General features: G+C 35.6%; 1 protein-coding gene across 1 annotated transcript; it reads right to left on the bottom strand.

Annotated features, from left to right (window-relative positions):
• Window positions 1-2,203: 2,203 nt before the first annotated feature.
• Gcn2 (eukaryotic translation initiation factor 2 alpha kinase Gcn2) lies at window positions 2,204-24,589 on the bottom strand. Its single transcript, XM_090112371.1, has 28 exons — window positions 24,463-24,589; window positions 23,656-23,816; window positions 22,914-23,049; window positions 22,374-22,490; window positions 19,872-20,005; window positions 19,336-19,481; window positions 18,514-19,018; window positions 18,075-18,194; window positions 17,581-17,707; window positions 17,201-17,323; window positions 16,674-16,934; window positions 16,088-16,203; window positions 15,487-15,710; window positions 14,797-14,934; window positions 13,555-13,601; window positions 13,243-13,475; window positions 12,380-12,644; window positions 11,686-11,837; window positions 10,999-11,138; window positions 10,421-10,600; window positions 9,668-9,888; window positions 8,772-8,911; window positions 7,884-8,055; window positions 6,446-6,654; window positions 4,546-4,637; window positions 4,321-4,439; window positions 3,487-3,668; window positions 2,204-2,381 (listed from the first exon to the last, which is right to left on the bottom strand). Exons 1-28 carry the CDS (start codon window positions 24,514-24,516, stop codon window positions 2,234-2,236), a joined length of 4,662 nt encoding a protein of 1,553 aa, XP_089968497.1. The 5' UTR covers window positions 24,517-24,589; the 3' UTR covers window positions 2,204-2,233.
• Window positions 24,590-26,664: the final 2,075 nt, after the last annotated feature.

Here is a 26,664-nt window from a genome sequence, read left to right as displayed (position 1 = left end):
GATCGTCATCGAATCGCATATAATCACATGAAAAATATTAAATTTAGAAGGAATAGTTGGAATAATTTAAACCTACGTTTTAAAATAAGATCCAATTCACTATCCCAACAAAATGATTATCAGGAGAGTGACATTATCGGAAGTCTATAAATAATTGTACCTATTTCTGTGCGGTATATAGACAAGGTATATAATTTCTATGATATATAATCTACATAATGAAATTAGCTACCTATATAATGTGGCATAATGTTTGTAGAAATAGTACATACAGTTATGAATGAGGACGTGTCTAAATGCATTCATCTTGTCGCAATGTGCCCATTTTATATTTTTAGAAGTAAATATTAAATGCCCAAAGAAATTCCAATTGAAACCTATTACATATACATACATATATTGTATATATATTGAAAAGGTAAGTACTTACTAACCTTGTTACTTAAGTGTAGGAACTAATTACTACAAGTAACTTTAACCAAAAAGCTTATTGCGAAGATTTTAAAATAAATCTTTTAAAAGTTAAAACTAGTCTAAGAGTTAATGGTTACGTCTGGATACGTTGAAATAAAACAAATTGTAACATAAATATTGTATTTTATTCATCCTTATAAAGTAACAATCATTAAATAAACTGAAATCAATATTGAACTATATCATGAAAATATTTCTTGGATAATTATTTTTATACATTCACTATAAAAGTTTAAAAACTTAATTAGTGGCTTGAATCATGGGCTTTTTTATGCATTTCGTATTTTTCTACTGTATCAATATAAATTTGTCTTAAAAAGTACATTTTTGAAGTGAAACTTCTTTATCAGGGTTGGAAAAAAATTTAGTGTAACATTTTATCGTTACGCGTGACATTTTTCCGTTACGCGCCATCTTGATTCGACGTATTTCTGTAAAATTGCATATAGTAAATTATTTTTTGAAAAAATAAGGTCATAAAGAAGTTTCACTTCTTACGTGAGTACACTAGTACACGCACACATTTTTTTTAAAGTCGTTACAAACGAACAGTACGATTCATCATTCAAACTTAATGGCGGCTCGGAACATCATATGATCCGATGCGCAGAAAACAATTATTTTAGGTATTAGCGGGACGTTAACCTGTGCGCACCCGCACTCGCAGTCACACCTAACTCTCGAACCGCCATTAAGTTTGAGTCGAACTGTACCTGCTTATTAAATGGGTATGAATCTAGTTTCTTCGTATAGTACCATTTTTCAGTTAGAATGATTAGAATTACATATATATGTAATACAATACAATAAATAATAGTTATAGGCACGTTGTAATACTGGCTCATTATTTTTAGCAAATTCTACTACAACTATAATAATTACGCTATTATCTATGATAACAGTTATTCGAATTTTAAGGGAATTTTCTAGGTGAATAACATATTATTATAATTAATCTTTTAATTCGTAAAACCGAAGTAACGAATGTAACAGTACACAAAGTAAAGGGCAAGATACAAAATAAATGAGAAAATTTAATGTTATTGCAATAAATTATAATATAAAAACACAATATATGTTTTTGGTTTAAATTATTATTATAGCACCTGTTATTATATTAGATTGTGACCTGTGACGTCACAGGACAGAAATAATTTTATCTTTGAAAAGTTTTCAATGTCGTTTATGCTGATCGGAATAAATACAAACCGATAACAAAATATATGCTCATTTCATTAGACATTTAACAGTAATATTAACATTTATTTAGGCTGTTATAGTACTTCTATACTAATATTATAAAGAGGAAAGGTTTGTATGTAGGTATGTATAGTTTTCACGCATAAACTACTGGACCAATTTTGATGAAATTTGGCATAGATAATTTTTAGACCCTGAGAAAGAACATCTACCTTTTATTGCGAAATATGTACCACGGGCGAAGCCGGGGCGGACCGCTAGTATTTTATATTTTATCATGTTGTTCTTATATTTTGATAGTAACGGAACAATTTGAATTTTTTATAAGACATCAATCATAGTGTCCGAAATGTTAATTTACTTGTAGGTTCAAATTACCTCTATTATTCAAATCTAGACGGATTTACTATAAGCAAATAAGAAGTCATGAAATTTGGCTAAGCCGTTCTTGAGTGACACTATTTATTAGTAACAAAATAAAGTGTTAAAGTGTCATAGTGTAAGTAACACACTTCCTTTTATTTTGAAATTTGACATTTTACTATAAAACAAATAAATATCAAGTGATCAATCGACACAATGAATCTGGTATAGAGTACAGAGCGTATAATAAAATTTCGTCTGGACACCTGCTTTGGCTGCTTTGCTTCACGAGGTTTGTCAGTTCGTCCAACGCTTCTTCCAGAATTTTCTGTCGTTTGACGAATCTGTGAATAGAATTTTGGGTTAAATGACTGAAGCATTTCAGTTGCAGTTTGAACCTTACCAACATGATAAGGTTCAACTTTATTCCAGTTTTAGAAGTTAAATCATATTTTTTAAACTAGCTGCGCTTCGCGGTTTCACCCGCGTGGCTCAGATCCTGTTAGTCTTAGCGTAAAGATATAATTATAGCCTATATTATATAGCCTTCTACGATAATGGGCTATCTAACACCGAAAGAATTTTTCAAATCGGACCAGTAGTTCCTGAGATTAGCTTGTTCAAACAAACAAACAAACTCTTCAGCTTTATAATATTAATATATAGATATATTTATTTATTTATTTATCAATTTAATATACCACACTAAGTAAAATATTTACAACTATACAAAACGCATTAATATGCATGTGAACATTATTATATTAATGATAATGTTCGTGCATTATCCCTACTATAATATTATAAATGCGAAAGTAACTCTGTCTGTTACGCTTTCCCGCTTAAACCTCTCAACCGATTTTGATGAAATTTGGCACAGACAATCTTTAGATCCTGAGAAAGAACATAGGCTACCTTTTATTGCGTAATATGTACCACGGGCGAAGCCGGGTCGGACCGCTAGTTATTAATATAATAATGCATGAACGCATTTTTGAAGTGAAACTTCTTTATCGGGGTTGGAAAAAAATTATTATTACATTTTTTCATTACGCGCCATCTTTTTCTTTTCCTACCACGCGTGATTCGACGTATTTCTGTAAAGTTGCATATAGTAAATTAATTATTTTTTGAAAAATAAGGTCATAAAGAAGTTTCACTTCTTACGTGTGTACACTGTACACGCACACATTTTGAAGTGAAAACTTCTTTAGCGGCGTTGAGCACTTTTTCCGTAATGGGTATAAAATCTTAAACTCGCGTCAGGACACGTGACCTGATCGAAAAAGCGTAAGACGGATACCATTCCAAAATATCAAACATGCTCAACGTTAATAATCAAGTTTTCACTTCTGCCGGCACTCCCGGAGTGCAACCCGTCTTTTTTCTAGTCAGGACATCTTACATGGATAGAATATGCAAGGAGAAGGGGGTGGAGGGGCTACTCACGCAGCGCACGTGTGTCGGAAGGCGGGCGGCAGGTGCGGCGCGAGCAGCGGCGCCGACAGCTGCGCGGCGAGGTGCCGCACGCACGCCGCTTCGCACGCTAATGCTAACACGTTAACGCGAACGCGACCGAGCACGCTTTGTAGACCGAGGTGTACTAGCATTGAGGTGACTTGGTTGTTGATCTGTAAAAAATAATAAAATATTTAACCGAACGTTTTACTTCGGAACGTTTTATTTACACCCGATAAGATATCGATAAATTCAAACTCAAACATTTATCTATTCAATTAGACTTCTTTTAGAAGCACTTTCGAGTCGTCATTACATATTTTTACCATTTACCACCGATTCGAAAAGCAGTATCTATGGAGAAGTACCGACAAGGAACTCTTCGATACTGGGTACAACGCATTCAATTCTCTTTTTTCAATATGGAAATGATTGTACCGAAAATGTGATGTAAAGAATTTGCTTTGGCTCATTCAAAAACACCTTTGAATAAAGTGTATTGTTTTGAAATTGTAATTTAAAAGAAATATCACTTGTGAATATATATAAGGTATGTCCAAGAACAAATCCTTGAGGTACCCCGACATGACAGCTGTATATGGCAGATCTAACGTCTGCATATTTCACCGAATCGACATTTACAACTTAGCTTTTCAAGGTCACCAAATGGTAAAAAAGAGTGCTAAAGAATTATGCTACACTTATTCGTCATACTTATTCGTTATTTTTTATATATCAGACTTTATCGAATGCTTGTTGTATATCTTGTTTTTGTGATATTATTTCCTTCAAAATTCAGATTCATAATCTATAACATTAACTGACCTGAACTTCACAATGTCTCTTGGAGTTCTTGGTGATTCTTTCACTGGCCGTGATGAAGGTGACAGATAAACATGGACTGTTAGATTTGTCGCCCTCGGTCCAACTTATTGAACGGCCACCTGTACAAAATTGAAAAAACTCTAAAACATTATACTGCCTTCAACGCTGAAGTTGTCAATTTGACAATATTTATATTTACGTCAATTACAGAACGAAAAATCTCACCATATTCAGGATTCCGAACTGTGGTATCTGGGTTCAGTTTCTGTTTGACAAAATCAACTACATCTATGGAGGCTACTTTGTATTCTCGTAACCTGAAAACAATTACATTTCATTAAAAATTTTGAACAGCTGTGTATAGAAATTAATAGTTTTCTTTGTTCCTTTGAATAGGTATTAATAGTTTTCTTTGTTCCTTTGAATGGGAATTAATAGTTTCCTTTGTTCTTATATTTGTAGTGTAATGTGGTAGTTAGTGGTGGTGGTGGTGTTAAACCTGTGTTTTGTGTATTAAGTGTTTGATACTAGCGCTATATTTGGTTGTGTTAAATCTGTGTTTGTTACAGTTCGATTCAAACGTAATAGCGATTCGGAAGATAGCTGCGAGCGCACGCGCGCGCAGTCCTTCAATACAATCTAACAGACAAACATTTAGATATGAGCGGGACGGGCGGCCGTTCCGCTCATATCTTAATGTTTGTCTGTTTACTGCGCATCCGATCGTAAGATGTACCGAGTGTCATTTGGTTTGAATCGTACTATACTAGTGAAGTGGGGCCCTGAAACTGAAACACGTGCACGCCACTGGGCCACTCACCTGGCGCCCTCCCAGCACGTGGCGAGCACGTACGCGTGGTCGTGCCGCAGCAGCAGCGCGGCGCGCGTGTGGTGCGCGCAGTCCGCCCCCGCGCCCGCCCCCGCGCCCGCCCAGCACGCGGCCCGCACGCCACTGGCACACTCACCTGGCGCCCTCCCAGCACGTGGCGAGCACGTACGCATGGTCGTGCCGCAGCAGCAGCGCGGCGCGCGTGTGGTGCGCGCAGTCCGCCCCCGCGCCCGCCCCCGCGCCCGCCCAGCACGCGGCCCGCACGCCACTGGCACACTCACCTGGCGCCTTCCCAGCACGTGGCGAGCACGTACGCATGGTCGTGCCGCAGCAGCAGCGCGGCGCGCGTGTGGTGCGCGCAGTCCGCCCCCGCGCCCGCCCCCGCGCCCGCCCAGCACGCGGCCCGCACGCCACTGGCACACTCACCTGGCGCCCTCCCAGCACGTGGCGAGCACGTACGCATGGTCGTGCCGCAGCAGCAGCGCGGCGCGCGTGTGGTGCGCGCAGTCCGCCCCCGCGCCCGCCCCCGCGCCCGCCCAGCACGCGGCCCGCACGCCACTGGCACACTCACCTGGCGCCCTCCCAGCACGTGGCGAGCACGTACGCATGGTCGTGCCGCAGCAGCAGCGCGGCGCGCGTGTGGTGCGCGCAGTCCGCCCCCGCGCCCGCCCCCGCGCCCGCCCAGCACGCGGCCCGCACGCCACTGGCACACTCACCTGGCGCCCTCCCAGCACGTGGCGAGCACGTACGCATGGTCGTGCCGCAGCAGCAGCGCGGCGCGCGTGTGGTGCGCGCAGTCCGCCCCCGCGCCCGCCCCCGCGCCCGCCCAGCACGCGGCCCGCACGCCACTGGCACACTCACCTGGCGCCCTCCCAGCACGTGGCGAGCACGTACGCATGGTCGTGCCGCAGCAGCAGCGCGGCGCGCGTGTGGTGCGCGCAGTCCGCCCCCGCGCCCGCCCCCGCGCCCGCCCAGCACGCGGCCCGCACGCCACTGGCACACTCACCTGGCGCCCTCCCAGCACGTGGCGAGCACGTACGCATGGTCGTGCCGCAGCAGCAGCGCGGCGCGCGTGTGGTGCGCGCAGTCCGCCCCCGCGCCCGCCCCCGCGCCCGCCCAGCACGCGGCCCGCACGCCACTGGCACACTCACCTGGCGCCCTCCCAGCACGTGGCGAGCACGTACGCATGGTCGTGCCGCAGCAGCAGCGCGGCGCGCGTGTGGTGCGCGCAGTCCGCCCCCGCGCCCGCCCCCGCGCCCGCCCAGCACGCGGCCCGCACGCCACTGGCACACTCACCTGGCGCCCTCCCAGCACGTGGCGAGCACGTACGCATGGTCGTGCCGCAGCAGCAGCGCGGCGCGCGTGTGGTGCGCGCAGTCCGCCCCCGCGCCCGCCCCCGCGCCCGCCCAGCACGCGGCCCGCACGCCACGCGCCCACAGCGCGCGGGCCAGCACGCGGCACGAGCGCGCGTGCTGGCTCGATACGCACACGCACACTAGGTCTTGCTGCAATACGTTATTTACGTCACCATAAAGTTGAAAAAAAGACGTGTGGCACTCGGGGACTGCCGCGGTAAAGCTATTGCATAGCATGCCTTCAAGCCACACCTCCGAGCCCGTCGGAGAGGGAAGCGTGAGGTTTTTTCGTTACGGAATTTCTCGATTCGGTCCCCGCGCTCAAGGCCCGAGATAGAAGCTATGCAATAGCTTAAAAATCGTAAGATTATAATATATCTCTCGAGATCGTAAACAAAAAATTTTGATACGTAACATCTGATAACAATTTAACGGATTATTCTTCGGTAGATTATAATCTATCGAAGTGAAACCGTTAAATTGCAAAATGGCATTAGACATAACGCACCAAGCGCGCCACGCTGTTCACCTGAACAGATCTAACATTATGGGTTAAGTTAGTTGCGGTTAATTTTAAAAAAGTATACAAATACAGAATCTCCGTCTGTTTCGGCAGCCGCTGTAGTTTATAATTTTTGTAAAAACATGTTTAACGACGTGGCTGAATGCAAGCCACTCCTTTGCCTATAAAATAGTAAAGTATCGACACGATCCAAGATACGAACCATCACTAACACGAACTGTCATAGGAATCAAGGTTCGCCGTGCCGACTATAGTAACATTAGGAGCATTTGTAAACTAATCACGTCACAAACAGTAAGATCGGCCAACAGGACAGCCTTCAGACAGTTTACAATAATTTAATGAACGTCACACTATTATTTAACGTTTTAACGTCGCTAGATTATAATTTAACAGAAATAATGCGTTTATTTGTATACACTACAAACTCAACACAATTTTTCAACAGTTTGCAATCTCGCGTGTCAGATTATAACCTTGGTTTACTGTTTTTTCACCTTTCAAAACTCATTTAACTATCAAATCGTGAAAAAAACGTGGCTTTTTCGTACGGATTACGCCTTGGTGTTCAAACGTTGTATACTTAATGCTATACTTGCTACCAACTCACAACATAAATTGGGAAATTGTGTAGAAACGCATACATACTTATTACGTGCAAATTAATATTGGGGTCACTACCCGTTTTGATTTCTAATATACACTGATTTAATTTCAATGTTTAGTTGCACAGAACTAATAACTTATATTTGAAAGAAAATATAGAAAAATTATATCATGACGCCGGATTCAAACTCGCATCCTTAGCCAAAAAACGTGGTGAGGATATTTTCTCCAGTAAGAAAAGACAACTAACCTCATAATTTTTCTCAACAACATTTGGCAGTTCCACTTCCATGCATTTCAAGATGGCCGCCATTCGTTCCAGAGATAGCGAGAAACCAACTGAACTACACGTTAGTTCAGCATTATCGTGATCTTTCTCAGCACGGGCCACTTTCCAGAACTCTTCCACGAGGTTATCATATCTAAAAGGTCTCGATAAATGACAAATAGAAATTTATGCTAACTTATATTACGTCTACAACAAATTTAAAACAACGGTTCAATGCTAACTTCAAGTCAGTCCACCATTTTGAATCTATACTAATATTATAAAGCTGAAGAGTTTGTTTGTTTGAACGCGCTAATCTAAAGAACTACTGGTCCGATTTGAAAAATTCTTTCAGTGTTGGATAGCCCATTTATCGAGGAAGGCTACAGGCTATATAATATCGTTATTACGCTAAGAACAACAGGAGCGGAGCCACGCGGGTGAATCCGCGGAGCGCAGCCAGTATTTAATATTTAATAATGTCATAAAGTTTGAAAAGCGCTATGTTATTTCAATTTATAATGATTTTGATGGTGATTATATCACAATACATTTCAGGAAGCGACATTGATAAAAAAGACGTGTGGCACTCGGGGACTGCCGCGGTTAAGCTATTGCATGCTATGCCTTCAAGCCACACCTCCGCGCCCGTCGGAGTGGGGAGCGTGAGGATTTTTCGTTTCGGAATTTCTCGATTCGGTCCCCGCCCTCAAGGCCCGCGATAGAAGCTATGCAATAGCTTAAAATACAATTGAATTTTTGATTTGTGACATATGAAACATTGTTCTTCAAGTAACAATGTTCTTACTCAATAAACATTTAAACATACATTTAATTAATTTCAACATATATAATTATTAATTATATTACCTGCCCCCCGCAGCAATGAGGTCTTTTGTGCGATGTTTAGCAGCGGGCTTAGAGTGTTGTCTCAATACTGACATCTGCCAGAATACTCCGCGGTGTTGCGTCGCGTTGTACGCTAGGAACGGCGCTACTGTGATTGGACACTGTTTTTGGGAGAATAAAATGGATAAATACAAAATTAGATTGGACACTGTTTTTGGGAGAATAAAATGGATAAATACAAATACGTTTTGTATTCCATAAGTCGGCCTTATGGAATACAAACCGTTGCTTTAATAAGATTTAAAAATGAATAAATAAGCCACAAGCACAGACTAGAAATAATATACTAATGGTCTTACTAATAAAATGTTATCCGTTCGCTTTGCAATAGATAAGTTATTGCAATAACCTGTCTTGTTTTTATGGTTGACGTTTCATGTGAGCAAGAGCAGGACACAGCTATGGTAGAAATTTATCCATTGTTTAACTTTTTATTAGTAAGGCCGTAAGTATACACCACAAGTTTTACTAATGTAGAGTTTTAACGTGTGATTGATAAACGTAAAAAACGTAAACGTAAAACGTAAAAATGGTTTAAAAGTATAACTATAAAGTTTTATGCCCGCTCTTTTATGTAGCTAAAACTGCTTTCGAAACATGTAAAAAATATTAAATTGTGTATTTTGGCAGTTCCAAAGCGCACCTGGACGAAATATAGTAGAATTGTTTGAGTTTGAAAATGTCTATTCGAGTAGGCTTGTACTTCAATCCTATCTATAAAAAGTTATTCAAAATTGAACCTTAACACCATAGCAATAAGGATTACCTCACACCCAACATCGTTTCCTTATTCTACCATAACTACCCACAAAAAATCATTCAAAATTGAACCCTAACAACATAGACATAAGGATTACCTCACACCCCAATTCCGCAGCATCACTGCAAACCGTCTCCAGTTCTCTTACAGCTCTTTCCAACGTGTGACTCCACTTATCTCTTCTCACTTGAGCGACGAGATCTCTCACTTGCTTTATATCTACATTTGCTTCCATTAGACGAAGTAGATTGGTTATGTCACGGTTTGTGACGCATAGAGTGGCTAAATGCGTCTGTAATTGGAGACTTGTTATGCGTCCTGTAATAATAAAAATAGAATTATCTAGAATGTAAATTAACCCATTGACCACCGAGTGGCCCGATCGGGCCGAGACACAATAGATTTTCTATTGTGTCTGTGATCCGAGGACTGACGGAATAATAAATTGCATTCTTTTTATTTAATTATAGCAATTAATTCAATTAAAATGCATTTTGACAAAATTGTACAGGAGATGAACGTTACAATTAATTTTATTTCGATTTTTTTACATGACTAAAATGTTCAACAAATTTTCGTTCTAATTAATTATATTAGATAAAAACAAATTACAATGTTTTGTCCCCATGCAAACAAGCTAATAACAAAGGTAAATATAATTTCTAAGTATTAGTTTATAATACTTGCGAAAACTCTCAAAATTATTTGTCCCAATAGCTCTCCTAGTACAAGTCTATTGATAAAATTAGAAAGAAAAACAGTGTATTCTATCATAAACACATACTATTTATTCAAATTTTTGCTTGCTTAATATATGTAAATATCAACATATAACGAGACATTCACTCACCCAGACTAACATCAACCAACACTGGGTATATTAACGAGTGTTTGTCCAGAGCAACGCCGCAGGACAGTAATAGTGCTTTGAGTAACTCCGTGTGATTTAATTGTATGGAGACTTTTAGGGAACTAGCTGTAGCTGCCCTGTATGCTACTACTAGTAATTCTGCGTCAGGCCAGAGGGTATCTGTAAATTATATTATACAGTTATTATTGTAAAATATTGATTCTTTTTTTCTGGATGATTATTATTTTGTTAATTAATGCTTGTAATATTTTTCTAATACGTAGTAGAATTGATACCTAGTAAGTAATAATTATTTCATACTTATTTATAATTTATATGAATAGGTTACTATAAAGCAAGTTCAGTTAATAATAAAAATATTTAAAAAATACATTAATAAACCGGATTTTTCTTTTCTTCCTCTAAAGAAGTAAATCGATTTCAAATTATTTATTCAACAAAGGATAACATATGCAGAAAAAAATCAAAATAAAATTCAAAATTTGCTGTCCTTACAAAGAAAAACAATCCTTTTATTTCACAAACACAAAACTCAAAAGTACTAAATAAAGTCTTACCAGTACAAGGTGTGACCATATCAAAAGCGCACTCAATAATCTCTCTCGGATGGAACCCTTTCACTGTCCTCTCAGTTTCTCTATACACGCGATCAACGACGTACCGACGCATGTATTTAGTGCCCGAGTACGCAATATGCCTGGAATTATATGGCAACTTTAATGGAATATGGTAAAAGGGAGTAATGTTTATTTGTATTTTGAGCAGGAATTTTGATAAAGACAGAAAATGTATTGCCAAAACAATCAAATGATATCTATATGAAGTAAAACAAATATAACATCTTTATACAGAACAAATGAAGAATTATGAATATAAATATGTATTCGATTTTTATGAATTTAAATGAGGCAAACGGACACGGATATATGCCATACGAAACAAGCGAAACAGCGCTTATTTTCAAGCCAATCCGGACAGTGAACTTTTGCCTGTTTCAATGGTTATATGAATGCAACATTATATTTAGATGTGCATACACTTCATTATAGTACAGACAGAGCACCATAAGAATTTAGTCTAACAATAAAGTACAAAATAAAGCAACATCTAAAACATATTTTCTTTAATAACATTTTATTGTTAACCAATAAAAACAAAATCAGAAAAATTAACGCCTAATTAAGCTTCATTTACTGTAGGTCAAATAATTTACTATAAATTATCATATAAATCATTAAATTTACCTAGCAAACGGCAGTCTCAAGTCATGTGGCAAGTGGCATACAGAACCCGATAAAGTCATAACTTTAACCGCATTAGGACATTGGTCCCAGCGACTTGCTCTAGGCGTCAGTAATGGTGGAGAGAACTCGATCGCGCCGTGACTTCGGAATATCTGGAAACAAATTAATTGCGACATATGTAATAAAATCGTAGGTAGGAGTCAAAACTGTACATTGAATATTGACGTGACAACGTCTTATAATTCGATAGAGCCGGCTGCACGCACGAAAAAACATGACTCATGCGGCGTTACCTCGCTCTGAGGCGTTCCATGTAAGGCTTGAAGTGCAAGCGAGAGCGCGGAACGAGTGACAAAGAAGCATAATCGGACGTTGTCCCGTTCAACTATAGTCAGTAAACCGACTTTACAGACAACCAATTTTTTTTTAAAAGAATACTTAGGGCGTGATCTACAATCGATATAGAAGCCAAAAAATATAGTTTTAAAAATTTTGTCTGTTTGTGCGTCCGGGCTAAGCTCAAGAAGTACGGCATGGATTTACTTCAAATTTTGCATGAATATTACTAACAGGTCGGGTCAACATAATATAGTCTATATATCATCACAATGCGGGTAAAACATCGGGGCACAACTAGTACACATATGAGGAACAAAATCAATGGACACCATCAATAAGTAGCTGGAAACATTACCTTTAAAATCGCCTTCTTAATTGCTTCTATCATATCCAACGGCTTGGCCTTCACAGCACTATGGTATGTAAAGTCTTCTGCAGCTGAGGGTCTCTGGTCCAAACACGCGGAGACCAGCTTCAAATAGCCCCTGGATCCTCTCCCCGCGAGGGTGTGGGACAGGAGACCACATAAAGCACCTTCAGGTACTGCTCTTGGTACATGCTCGCTGGCTAGTAGTTCTGCGCTCGTGGGGCGAAGACTTGCGTCGTGGTCCAGGAGCCATCTGTTAGGAGATTTTGGGTAAAATCATTCTCTCAGATAATTTAGAGTTACCTACTAAAGATATAAAGATATTAAGTAGTAAGATGCTACAAAGTATAAGGTAAAAAAATTGGTTGTCTGTAAAGTCGGTTTACTGACGATAGTTGAACGTGACAACGGCCGATTGTGCTTCTTTGTCGCTCGTTCCGCGCTCTCGCTTGCACTTCAAGCCTTACATGGAACGCCTCATAGCGAGGTAACGCCGCATGAGTCATGTTTTTTCGTGAAGCCGGCTATATCGAATTACTAGCTGTGCCGCGCGGTTTCACCCGCATTACTCCGCTCCTGTTGGTCTTAGCATGATGATATATAGCCTATATTACTCGTGGATAATGCAGCTTTCGAATGGTGAAAGAGTTTTTAAAATCAGTCCAGTTTATGAGCCTATTCATTACAATCAAACAAAGAAAGTTTTCCTCTTTATAATATTAGTGTAGATGAAAAATCATCTTAGATATCACGGATAGTAGTTGCATCACTGTTCACCTAATATAAATAAAATTAGAAACGTAATTTTGTCTCATTAAAATAAGAATGAATAATATCTGTGATATACTAACCTGATAACATGTATCTGCTTCGAATTCTCTTCAATCTCGAAGTCACACGGCATTTTTATCTCTCTCTTTCTTAAGTTAGACAATACTGTGTATCTCTCCGTCCCCGTTTCGAACGGAGAGTGGAACATCTCAAAGAGAATTATCCCAAGGGAGTATATATCGACTTTCTGATTGTATATCACTTTGGTGGCCGATTGTTGAAGTTCCGGTGCAACGTATAGTGTTGTTCCTACCTATAATTATTAACAAAGATTTATGTAAGTACCTCCTAAAAAATATTATTAAGAAATATTTAAAATATAACTGACTTACTTTTCCAGTCAGCAATCCATCAGTATCCTTACTGTCTTGTATTCTTTCTGAAATGAGAAAACGCCTTAAATTAACAACTCCAATAGAATGTTTTAAACTGAAAAAGTTTTTGAGGTGAAACTTCTTTAAGCGCGTTGAGAGTAAAATTTCGTCGTGGCAATACGGTCACGTCATGGAGTAAGGCAACGATTTTAGAACGTGACTAGTGTTGCCGCTCGATAGTCCACTATCGATAGTCTATCGATTAACTATCGATAGTTGGGGAAAATCAATAGTATCGATAGCACTATCGATACTATCGATAGTGTCGATACTATCGATAGTATCGATAGTCCTATAAGCGTAAATACTATCGACACATAGCAATACCATCGATAGTATCGATACTATCGAAGCTCAATATCGAACGAACTATCGATACTATCGATAGTGTCGATACTATCGAAGCTCAATATCGAACGAACTATCGATACTATCGATAGTGTCGATACTATCGATAATATCGTCCCATCGATAGTGACCTTTTTCTCGATAGTATTGCTTTATCAATAATATTATAGTGGATGACAGAGAACTAGATGTTTGGTTATAATACTTTTCAAGTTATCTATTGGCGCTTTGTACAATCCATTTTTTTTAGTTCGTTAATTCGTAATCCAATAAGCCCATTGACTGACCCATTATACCAAGAAATCGTGAACAATACTATTGCACAATTTACTACTATCGATAGCTCAAAACTATCGATAGTATCAGTACTATCGATAGTATCGATTGTAGTTGCAATATTCAGTAGCAATAGTATCAATACTATCGACAGTATCGATAGTATAGCAACTATTGGCAATCAATACTATCGATTTTATCGATACTATTGCAGTTCATCAATAGTATTCCATGATTAACGCTATCGATAGTATCGATAGTATCGATAATATCGATACTATCGATAGTGCTATCGATATTCTGACTTATTTTCAAGGTCAACTATCGATAGTCAAACTATCGATAGTTCGGCAACACTAAACGTGACGTTTTTTTAATCTTGCCAAAGAAGTGTCACTTCTGACACGTGTGCTCGGCACACACGCTCTTTTTTTAATGCGGTTGTCATTTCATAATTTGAGAAATATAACCACAACAGATATTAAAAATGTTAACTGAATATAATAGAATAAATAGAAATACCATAGACTAATATAAATGAGTAAAATCAATTCAATTATTTGCATGTCAACTTACCATCAACTGGCAAGCCAGTAAAGACCTTAGTTGCCAGACCGAAGTCACCAATTTTAACATGGTCATTTGAATCCAAGAATATATTGACCGGTTTTAAATCTCTGTGTATCATACCCTTTTGGTGAACATGTGCTAAACCTGCAAAATAGATTTATTGCAATTATTCTAATTAATGCATTGCCATAATATAGAAATAGAGAACGGTTTATTTGCCACAATAATAAAAATATAAATCTATATTGATGCATAGTATATTTTCAATATATTCCGCAAAACAACTTTTTAAACCAAATATCCAAGAGAAAAATTGTCATAGGAAATTATAAGTACCTTGAGTTGTCCTTGTCAGTCAGAAACTATTTCTGCAGCGCTATTTTTTACCATGTGCTATTTAAATGACAAAAAGTAAAAATGTTTCGTACACTACCACATGGTCTGAACGAATTTTCTAGATTTATTTTCTACAACAAACACATAATATACATTTGACTGACCGGTTGGCTTGGTTGGTAGTGGCCCTGCTTTCCAAGCCAGTGGTCGTGGGTTCGATTTCCAACCGGGGCAAATATTTGTGTGATGAACATAGATGGATCAGATGGTGCCGTGTGTGAAAATTGTCTTGAATTTGAAAAATTTACACAAACTGACAATATTACCTACTCTTCTATACCAAAAAATAGTTTGGCTTACCTTCCAAAATCTCCCTAAACAGTCTCCACGCCCTAAAATGCTCTTGATATAATCCATTATCAATCGCCTGTCTCAGCGTATTCTTTTCACAGAACTCCATTTGTATATAAAGTACTTGTTGGAGCCGAGGTTCTGATGATATCGTGGTGTCTTCGGATGGAGTAGACTCGGATTTTTGGGATACTCCTTCAAATTCTATCACGCTACTTGAGTCGTCGTCACCTCTGGATAGTAGAAATCATGGGGCAAGTTAGTTATTTGTTTTATAATAACGCAATTCAAAATAAATTATAACAACTATAAAGAAAATCCCAGCAAGCAAAATCCCCTCATAATCGTAAACCTACTTTATAAATGTTTAAAATGTTGGTTGATGGTCAGAAACGGTTATATAGGCAGTGATAAGTTAATTCCTTAGTTATTGTTTTTCCAGATGCCTCTTGTATTCATAACAAACACTTTTAATTTAATTTAATAACATATTTGTCTTTCTTTTCCATCCCCACAGATTTAACAGAATTTCCTCTGAATACGCAGACGAAACCCTGTGCGGACAACTAGTCTAATATAAATTCTAGAAATCTACAAATATTCCACTTACTTCATAATATTGAACCATAGATCCGGTTCATCATCATCATCATCACTGGAATCCTCTTCACTATCCGAAGATTCGTCTCTGGCCTGAACTGGAGCATCCGACATAGACCAATTTACCTTTAAATGAAGTTTTATATAGTACTGTTACCTAATTACTAGTTTATCTATACTAATATTGTAAAGCTGAAGAGGTTATTTGTTTGTTTGAACGCGCTAATCTCAGGAACTACTGATCCGGTTTGAAAGATTCTTTCGGTGTTAGATAGCCTATTTATCGAGGAAGACCATAGGCTATATAAAATCACGCTAAAACCAACAGGATCGGAGCCACGCGGGTGAACCCGCGGGGCGCAGCTAGTAGTTCATCCAAAGAATAACTACAAAAATATGAATTTCTAATGCAAAATTAAAATGATTTAATTCAAATTAGTGTTAATGAAGACAGTGTGTTGCTATAAAAAAGGAAAATAGTGAAAATACATCTACCAGCTGTAGTAATGCTTGATATTTTGAAAATTATTAGAAACAAACTGAATGAAATTTTTTCTAGCTATCCTAAAAACAAGATTAATTAGTTCAATACCAACCTTAACACCCTGTCCTAACTTAGCCACAACATCAGCTAGGCTATCCTTTTTCCTCACAGGGCTTTTAGATATACTTGTCTCTTCTATTTCAGTATCTATTATAGTTTCTATCCAGGCATTATAATAACGCACTACGTTTTCATGATTAAGTCGAGATAGCAGTTTAACTTCGCGAGTGATTTTCTTATTTAATTCTACGCTCTTAGGGTTCAATTTCACGTGTTTTATTGCGTAGAAACCACCGTCTAACTTGTTTTTGACCTGAAATGAAACCATTAAGAAATTTAAGGTAAAGATATGTTGTTGGGATTTATTCATTTATCTTCTATATTTATTTATCTTTTAAATAATTTGGTAGATATTTCTGGTACGTACACATTACACAAGCAGATTTATTTGAATTGTATTTTTCCTGTTTAATTTTCAATTAATCTCAAGATTTTGTTACGCAGAATGTTTTATGAGTGTCATTGACAATCTTTATTTACTTGAAATAATGGTCTATGAAACATTCCAATTAATTTTACCTTTAAAACATCACCAAAAGCGCCTTTGCCGAGCCAAGTCAGTATCTCAAACTCGGCGTTCAATCTCGAATGCCCATTGACTAGATTCCCTATATTATTCAACTTTTTGGCACCATCTTCGTCCTGCAAAGGTTATTTTCATACAATACGTAATATGAACATTTTTCATCATAAAAATATGAATATAAGTACCTACTTGAATAACCAAAATTAAGTATTTTTTAAGGCAAAAAGATACGGGTTCTGGGACTTTTTCCTATTCTTTAAAAATTTATAATTGATAAAGCATTTGAATGCTATAAAACTAAATATTAAATCATAATTTTTTATCATGGTAAGTAACAAGTTGCATGTATAATTAATACACAAAAAGAACTTACTTCAGACTCACTCTCTCCATTATTATTTTCTTTACTATTTGGCAATTTCAATGGAGCATCCACTAAGAAGCCATGTTTGACCAATTGTTCCGCTGACCATTGCGTATGCTCGTCTTCTGTTAAGCATCTGTAATACAATAATGATTGTGTTACAAATAAGAATTTATTGTTTCTGATACATTATGATACAAAAAACTGATAATGTCCATCATATTTTGTCAAATAATCAATTTCCAATTAATGCAGGAATTAACTATAAAATTAATGAACAAAGTATATTCATGTATTTCAAACAATCTGATGCATATATGATAATGTTTAGTTAAATATATCATTTTAAATATTTATTAATAGAAAATTTGTATGTAATGTTGACAATTTATACACTTTTTTATAGATTTAACATGAGCAAATAAAAAAGAGTAAACAAATATGAAAATAATTACAACCCCAAAGAGCAACAAATATGTATTAAGAAATATGTCATAATTTACCTTGAAAAGAAATCCTTTGCTGATCCTGGAAACTCTGGTGGTATTTCATGTATAGCATCTGGAGAAACTATGGATAATAATAATTGTGCTGCTGCAAAAATATCTTGCGCTTTTGTCTGTCTGGAATCAAGTATAGTATTGCTTAATTTATGCATTTTAAATAGTAAAAGAAACACATATTATACAGTCATAAAGCATATTTTCAAACACAAAACAGGAAAAAAATACACACTAACATACAATACATCAAAAGTGAAAAATCTACCTAAGAGGCAGAACAGTAGAAAGAGTCTGTCAATTTTCTGTTAAGAGTAGAAAGAGTCTGTCAATTTTCTGTTAAGAGTAGAAAGAGTCTGTCAATTTTCCGTTAAGAGTAAAAAGAGTCTGTCAAAAAGTCGCAATCAGTAAATACGCAAAAAACCAATACAAAATAACTCACCGATCACAATAACTATCCCCATCGACTACTTCCACCAACCGAATATCCAAACTCGCTCCAACCAATTTCACCGTGCCACTATCTTCGAGAAACACATTTTCGCACCTAACATCACGATGCAACACATTAACACTGTGCAATTCGCGCAACGCACTATACACACCTAACGCTATATGACGCACTAGTTTTAAAGCTTCCAGCATATCACCAGACGTTTTAGATTTATTCTGGAGATATTTCAACGAACTGCCCAGAACGAAACTCCTAAAAATATAGACGAATTGTCTGGCTTTTTTCGACTCTGTGGAGATTTCCATCGCTATATAAGGGATTAGGGACTGGTGTTTTATCCGGCACATTGCTTTTAAGTCTTGTTGTATTTGATTTATTTGTCTGTTTCTCGTTTGAAAGTCTGATGCGGATGAGAGACACCATTTCTTTGCTATCACTTGCTGACCGTCGTCGTCTATTGCTAGGTAAGTGGTCGAGCCGTTTGCTGAATGGCCTGTGAAAACAATTACCGATACAATATATACCGATATATAATTCTCTTTGTTATAAGAATGAAAAATGCATCAAAAATTCTGTACAATACTGTTCTTCTTTTTTTTTACAATGCATTAAGTTACTAAATTATTGTTTCTTTGTTGAATCACATGCTACCAATTGTGTGACGATTTTAAAATATTTTAAGATACCTATGTTTCAATTAAAAACTATTTCTTTTTGACTGGATTGTATGTATGTATGGATTGTATTGTATTTAGATTATCTCCAATCAACAACAAAATCAAATGAATTAAAGTCTAACTATTATCTTACCTAAACAATTTCCAATATACACTTTCTTGTTATTCCTCTGTGTGTAGCGCATAATTTGCGTCCCTTTAGCGTGACAGGTGCATGGTATGTGTGTATTCCGACTTCGTGATACCTTCTTAGCTGGCGACATTTTATCATCTGCATAGCTGTAAATACGATAATATTTTAATGATAAATACTCCATTTCAGGGTAAACTAATTTAGAAGCCTTGTCAAAAATTTCCACATTGAATGCATTTCAAATTTTGTGATTCCAATAAGAGAAAGATAGTAGCTGTAAAGCCTGGTTTTAACCGCGGTTTCTGAGGCAAAAAAAGAACACAGCTTATGTGTTATTTTGATAAATAAGCTACATCATGTATCATTAAAATCCGTTCAGTGGTTTTCGCATGACGTATCACAATAATTCACAATGAAAATCACACACTACCCTTCATTAGATTAAGGAAACAACAATAAATTATTGTATTTATTATAGTAAATTATTCGTAAATTATTATTAATAACAACATAAATAAATTATTGATTTTACTTACTACACTAATTTAGGAGCATCTCCCTGCCCTTCATTATCCGGTTCTGACTGGTTAAGACTTGATCTGTGTACACGCTTATCAGAATTACGTAATGTCTCTTGCCGCCTTTGAATTTCATCTTTCATTTTTTGTCTCTAAAGATTATATAGAAAATATAACAGGTATTAATTTCCTATTTACTATGGTAAATTGTATACTTATGAACTACCAATCAAATAAGGTATTGCACGCCTCATAAGCGAAGCGTTGAGGTGGGTACTACTGTCACTTCGCGCAAAACATCTGATTTTTCAAACTTAAAATGTCTTTATGTATCATACATTGCAGTTGTAAGATAATACATGGGTCATTTTCAAAATATTTGTACGTCACGAAATTGTCAGTAAACTGTTTCGTTAGGAAATGTCAGGAAGTTGTAAAAGTAAGGCTGTATTCAGAATAAGGTAATATTACATATAAAAAAGTAAGAAGTCACTAGTTAAAAAAAAAATATATATTTTTAGTTACAAAATAATCAACAAACAATCAATTTTTATAATTCTCTGTTTGCTTTTCCTTTTATTTTCTTCTATCATTAGCTTCTTTCCATTTTTGTCTTCGAGCTTCTTTTTCACTGTCATTAAGATCTGATATTTTTCTTTGTCTTTGTTTCACTTTCTCGAGGTGTTTTTTCCTTTTCTTTTCATATTTTTCAGGGTTTTGCTATTTTAGTTTTTCAATGTATTTTTTTGCCGTTCGGCACCGGTTAGCGGCATTCTGAAACTAAAAAAAGCTGTTGGATTGTATGTATTTTGAATAAAAATAAAAACAAAAGTACCTAAGCATCACTCGTGTGGGTGGAAAAGCGATCAAAAGTAAATGCAATAAGGCAAGCGTTATCCCATCAGAAACCACTTGTGATCCCAGGAAAAGTCAAGTCCCTAAGCCCGACTTTACTAACCCTACATCATGGTTTAAAAAAGTATGGCCTGTAGTTACAAAAAAATAATCTTGAGAGATTTATTGTTTTTCTCCTTTATTTTTATTCGTTACATTAATTTAACACACATTTTAATATCTTATTTTCATACTTTACACATGAGACCACAGCTTTACCGTCTACAATTTACTGACGTCAGTAAATGTCAAGAAATTGTTCGTCAGTAACATGTAAAAAATAACCTAAGAAATACTTTTACACAAAACATAATCACATTTACCATTAGATTGAAAGTGTAATCTATTACTCTAGTCATAATTTAAGTATATTATAATTGCGGTAGGTGAATTCTTCAAAATGTACTTACTTTTGTTGAGAATACGTCGTTAGGAAATTGTAACTAAATTTTTTGCACAGCACACTACTGGACTTCTTCCATGTCTGGACGACGAACAAAATGGCGGCGCGTTAATGTGACCTTACTTTTCGTGACATGACCAGTGCTGCCAATGATTAGAGTTAGATTCCTCTTCTTTGTGATACAAGAAGTTGGTTAATTATGTCAATAAATCAGTGTCACGAAATTGTAACGATTGATAGGGACATTTTTATAATATGTAATTCTTCGTTTATTTAAGGTAATTTAAATAGTTTAATCTATCAGATATAACACTTCAAACATTGCTTTTTAATTATGATACAAAAAAATAGGAAGTTTCATACAAAAATTCTGATAAAAATATTGGTTTTCATTGTCGTCCACATAGGGGACAATAAAAAAATGTATGGAGCTTTTTTTGTTACTTTATTTTCACATTAAATTTATGTAAGAATTTGAATCGCAATTCATTGCTTTTTATCAGAAATGATATGCAGTATGCTTAAGTTTAGTCTGTAAAACGTTAACAATGATTTATTTCAGTCGTAACCATATTTTTTTCGAAGATTTTTTAGGGGGACAAACATTTTGTAGTAATGTACAATTATTTTGAAAACGACTCACATACACACACATATTAAGAAAAAACACTATTTTTAACGTTCATGATATTTTTGATGTCATTTTTGTTATTTAAACTAGTTAAAAAACAGTTTAAAAAAGTTCTGTCTTGGACGTCCGTGTGTCTGTATGTGCGGATCCTTTTTCTTGTTAACACGATAGCGACCGAAATACTTTACTAATCGAGTCTTTTTTTTTCTCTTACGCTTGAGTATGCTCAGGAATAGAACCCTTTCATTTTTCAGGGTCTGATTCGATGTGGTTTAATTGTTATTAAATAAACAAAAATAATAATTAATAAATATTTATTAAAAAAAATTATGAGGCGTGCACTTTTGGATTTTCCAAATTATTTTAATTTTTTTACAGGTTTGACTATAGTACTTAAACTACTAGGTTTAAAAACATGAAATTTTATACCACGTTTTTTATACTTCACCATATAGGAGAGGTCTAATAGGTAATTGTTTTCCATTGAGATGATTGCAGTTCAAAAAGCTTAAAGTTGCAACTTACTCTATTTCATAATTTAAGTAAGAAATAAATTAATTTAACACTGTAATACATTTTAATATGTACATACTTCTTCATTTTCCTTCACTTGTATATCATGCTGTTTTAATTTTTCCATTTCTGTCTTTTGCTTCAACATTTCGTCATAAAAGGATAATGTTGGTTTATTGTGATCATGTAGGAATTGCTGAAATTAAAAAATTATTTATAACAAAAATAAATTATGTACGTAACAGTATGACAATAAAATTGGTAAACTTTTGCAAAGAATCACCTCATTACAAATAAGTATGATAAATACTAAATATTTAATTGATATAATGTGTTACTAGCTTTTTCATTTTAAGAGCTCAAGTGTAAATGTTTTCTATAAAAAATAATGTCTAAAATAATATCTATCAAACTACAATCTAATAGCACAATACACGGACTGCTTCAAGTAGTTGAGACCGCTGCAACTGCGCGGTTTGTAGCTACAGCTCGAGCAGTCAACGACCAACCGCTCGAGCAGTCTGTTTATGTTGCTCAGCTGTTAACTGATTGAGCAGTCCGTGTACGGCCGGGCTAACGTTTCCATTTTAATACAAATAACAAAAATCATAAATCAAACCTGTGTATGTTGTGCCAATTGAAATATCATCACTTCACCACAATACTGTTCCGCCATAGCTTTAAGGTCATCCAGTAATTTATTAGCATTCTCATCAGATAGGCCGTTCATTTTGTTAATAGATATTGTTGGCGGTCTGGAATGGAACAACTATGCAGTTTAAAATTAAATGTAAATGAAATAATAAAAAAATTATTTATAACAAAAATAAATTGTCACAGTATGATAATAAAATTGGTAAACCTTTGCACAAAATCACCTCCTTACAAATAAGTACGATAAATACTAAATATTTAATTGATATAATGTGTTACTACCTTTTTTATTTTAAGAGCTCAAGTGTAAATGTTTTCTATAAAAAATAATGTCTAAAATAATATCTATCAAACTACAATCTAACTAACTACTCTCTAAATCTTGACGCCTCTTTGGTAAACAAGAGTCTAAACATGTTATAAAAACTTTTCAACTTATAATATAATAAATATTTATAGTACCTAGATATCTCATTAAAATCTTTTGTATCTAAGATAACCTGTCTTTTTAGAATAATCTTCTTTTTAGAATAATAATTATTTATAACTTTCGTCTTCAAGATTTCTCCTAAGATCGTAACAAAGTAGGGATTGAAGTATTTAATATTACTGTATATTATTTTGCTACTGACTTATAATTAGGTATTTAATACTAAGATTTTTATTAAAGTATAATGTAATTTTTATTTAATTACTAAAATACATACTTATCAGGATAATTATGACAGCATTTAAACTGCAGTGTAGCAGAGCAATGTACGCCTTCTGAATTGTGTAATGGTTGTAATTTCAAAAGTATGTCCAAGGGACGCCATCCATTCCATGCTGCTTTTTTTCGTATATCCACAACTGCTTCTCCGTAGATTGCCTGTAATTTTAATGGATAATAAAAAAATATTTGAAAAGTTAAAATAATATTTCATAGAAATATTGATGTTTATTTCTTCATTCATTTCGGCCGTGGAACATCCATCCCTGGACAAAGGCCACCTTCAAATAATTTAATTGATATAGGTTATTACTTATTATTTTTTTTTAATGTTGCATATTTTAATTTAGTCTTCAAATTTGTTTTTGGATATAAGAAGTACTACTTACCCAACATATAAACAGATTTTTTTTAAATTATGGGTATAGCTGCTTTCAGTGCATTTTATAACACAGTTGTACAACTGTGGTTGTACTATGAATGTTAACATAAAAAATTATCATACAAGTATGAAATGTCAAGTCCAATATAAATATCAGCATGTTAGACTAAAGCAAACATGTTTTGTAGATAATTGTAATCCGTGGAAACCGCCAAAATAATAAAAATTGGTGGTAACTAATAATTTTTAAGTAATTCACCATTCAATTAAAATTAAATGTTTACTATAATAATTATTTATTTTAGTCGGTAGTTGAAGCATACACGTTGAACTAGTAACTATTAAAACTGTGTATTAAAAGTTTATTACAGGCCTTATTCAATTACGTGATTAATGTTAAATGTTTTTATAAACGCAGCTTACCTGCAATGCAACAAGTTCATTGTTTTGTCTTTCTTCGTGAGTCTCTTCATTCATATTCTTGAAAATAACACAAGTTTTATTTTTTTCTTATTATTTTGTTAACGAAAAGTCCGAATGTTTTGAAGTTTGCACTTACAATGTGACAATGTTGATTGTCACTTGTCATTTGTCAAAACTCAGAAGACCTGCAGAAGACAGAAATTGTCAACGTCACAACATAGCATGTCAAATGTTTACGTTTCGTTACAGCTATTTTATGATCATAAAAAATTATTTATAGCAAGTAAAACATTTTATCTTCGAATTGTAATCTAAATGACACTGTAATTTTATCGCTAGTGACAATGTTTATATTTTATTTTACATGGTTATAGAAATGTCATATCAACAACCTATAACAATCGAAAGTTAAAAACATAATATTCCTTTTTTGAAGTCGGATAAAATCGTTTGGGTTGCCTCGACTCTGCTGATAATAATAGGTATCTTACATAATGTTACTGTAGGTACCTTCCACACGAATGATTCATAATATTAGGTATGGAGAAAGGAAAGAGAATAGGGTAGTACAACGTCTGCCGGGGCAGCTCTTAAGGGCAGCTGCTAGTACTAAAATATTATGATTATAATCTAAGATTACAATGTTGAAATTATCTAGAAGTAAAAATATATATAAATGTTTTCGGGTAATGTTTTTACTGGTTATTTTACTCTTTTTTAAATTATTTAAAATATGACCTTTTTTGATAGTTTGCAGGATATAATACTTAATTATTTTAATAACACGTCATAATCCCTAGGGTTTGGAAAAAATATTATGATGTTAATAATAATATTATGTAGTAACTAGGTATTGGAAAAGTGCGATACGACCAATCTCTTGTTCATCTTCTGTTAATCCATTTCCATCTTCTAGGTATGATATTAAGCTGTGCAAAATAATGTGTAAAAAGTGTTTAAATATCAGAAAGTCGTGGATCTGGATCTTCGTGGGACAATATTATAGAAGAAGAAGAAATACAAATTACTTAAAAAATGTGTCATTAATTCATAACTTTATTCTATAAAAGAAGCTATCTTGGAAGCTATAAAGTTTGTTTTTATCAGAAAATGATATCACAGCAGCTATGTAACTATTCCAAAAACCAATTTCAACTTGATCAATCCTGGCTATTTCATACTCTGTGAAAAGGGTCGTCATTATTTTGATAGATTATAAATAAATTAAGCCATCTCTTTTCAGGGTACATTAAGGTGTCACGTAAAACGCCTAAATCCATTAAGTTTCAGCAATAACCAGAGGAACAACGAATTAAGCTGTCACAGGCTGTCAGTTCCATTCATGGCGAGAAGGACGCCTGTCAAATTGTGTCAATTCGTTCGGACCTCTGTCTGAGTAAATACTTGTCGGAGGCTGGAATTTTTTGCAGGTTGGTCCAATTTATGAGGCATAGCGTTTAAGAAGGTAGATATTATATAAATCTCAAGCTCAAGTTTACTTTTAAATCAAAATATTCTTCTTCTACAGCCCTTTCTACAGCCACTCTATTGAAAAAAAAAATGTTTTCGTTATTTTTGACTTTACAGTGAGCTCGAATTATAGATATCAAAATAGCAATCAAAAGTACTATAAGTTTTATACGAATTAAAAGATAATAATTATTTATAATATTATGTGGGTAACTAATTTGGAAAAAAAAAGAAATATAGTAGGTACAATCAAGTTATACGTAATAATTAAAATCACAAAAGTAATACTGTAAAATAACTTAATATTATAGATAATAATATTATGATTGGCCATAATATTTTTATTTTATTTTGCCAAAACAAATGCGTGCGTAATTACACTACCTTATTAGAATAGTTCAATTAGAATGATGAATGAAACCCGTTAACAACTGTAAGTTATACCACAGCATAGCCACCTGAGCTCAGAATACTAATAAAGTTTTTGTGTTAACCCTTTCAAATCTAAAAGGGTTGAGGTTGTCAAGTAACCTAGGACATGTAGGGTCACTGCGTGAAGGATTTTAAGGTTTAGCCGTGACAAACCAGAATAATAAATAAGGGATTTTTAACCAAAGAAAGGGTCTCACTTTTATCTTTAGTTCGGAAATTAACTAAAGTAGAATTTATCGTGATAGAAATTTTACGAAAATAAATGTCCGACGGTCCTCGTGGAATATAGAACGTATTATG

Source organism: Colias eurytheme, chromosome 18, assembly GCF_061535395.1.
Source record: "Colias eurytheme isolate Ceu_HAF_F1 chromosome 18, ilColEury1 Martin Lab GWU primary, whole genome shotgun sequence".
NCBI lineage: Eukaryota > Metazoa > Arthropoda > Insecta > Lepidoptera > Pieridae > Colias > Colias eurytheme.
Note: the sequence above shows the minus strand (reverse complement) of the source record. Positions and strands in the feature narration are given on the sequence as shown.

What these genes read in the sequence shown, in the direction of transcription:
- Gcn2 (XM_090112371.1), bottom strand. Translation starts at nt 24,516, where the DNA reads ATGAATGAAGAGACTCACGAAGAAAGACAAAACAATGAACTTGTTGCA. An exon ending in TTGAGACTGCCGTTTGCTAG is followed by an intron (nt 11,139 to 11,685) that starts GTAAATTTAATG and finishes ATATAATTCCAG; the next exon opens with GCATATTGCGTACTCGGGCA. An exon ending in AGTTCGGAATCCTGAATATG is followed by an intron (nt 4,440 to 4,545) that starts GTGAGATTTTTC and finishes AATTTTGTACAG; the next exon opens with GTGGCCGTTCAATAAGTTGG.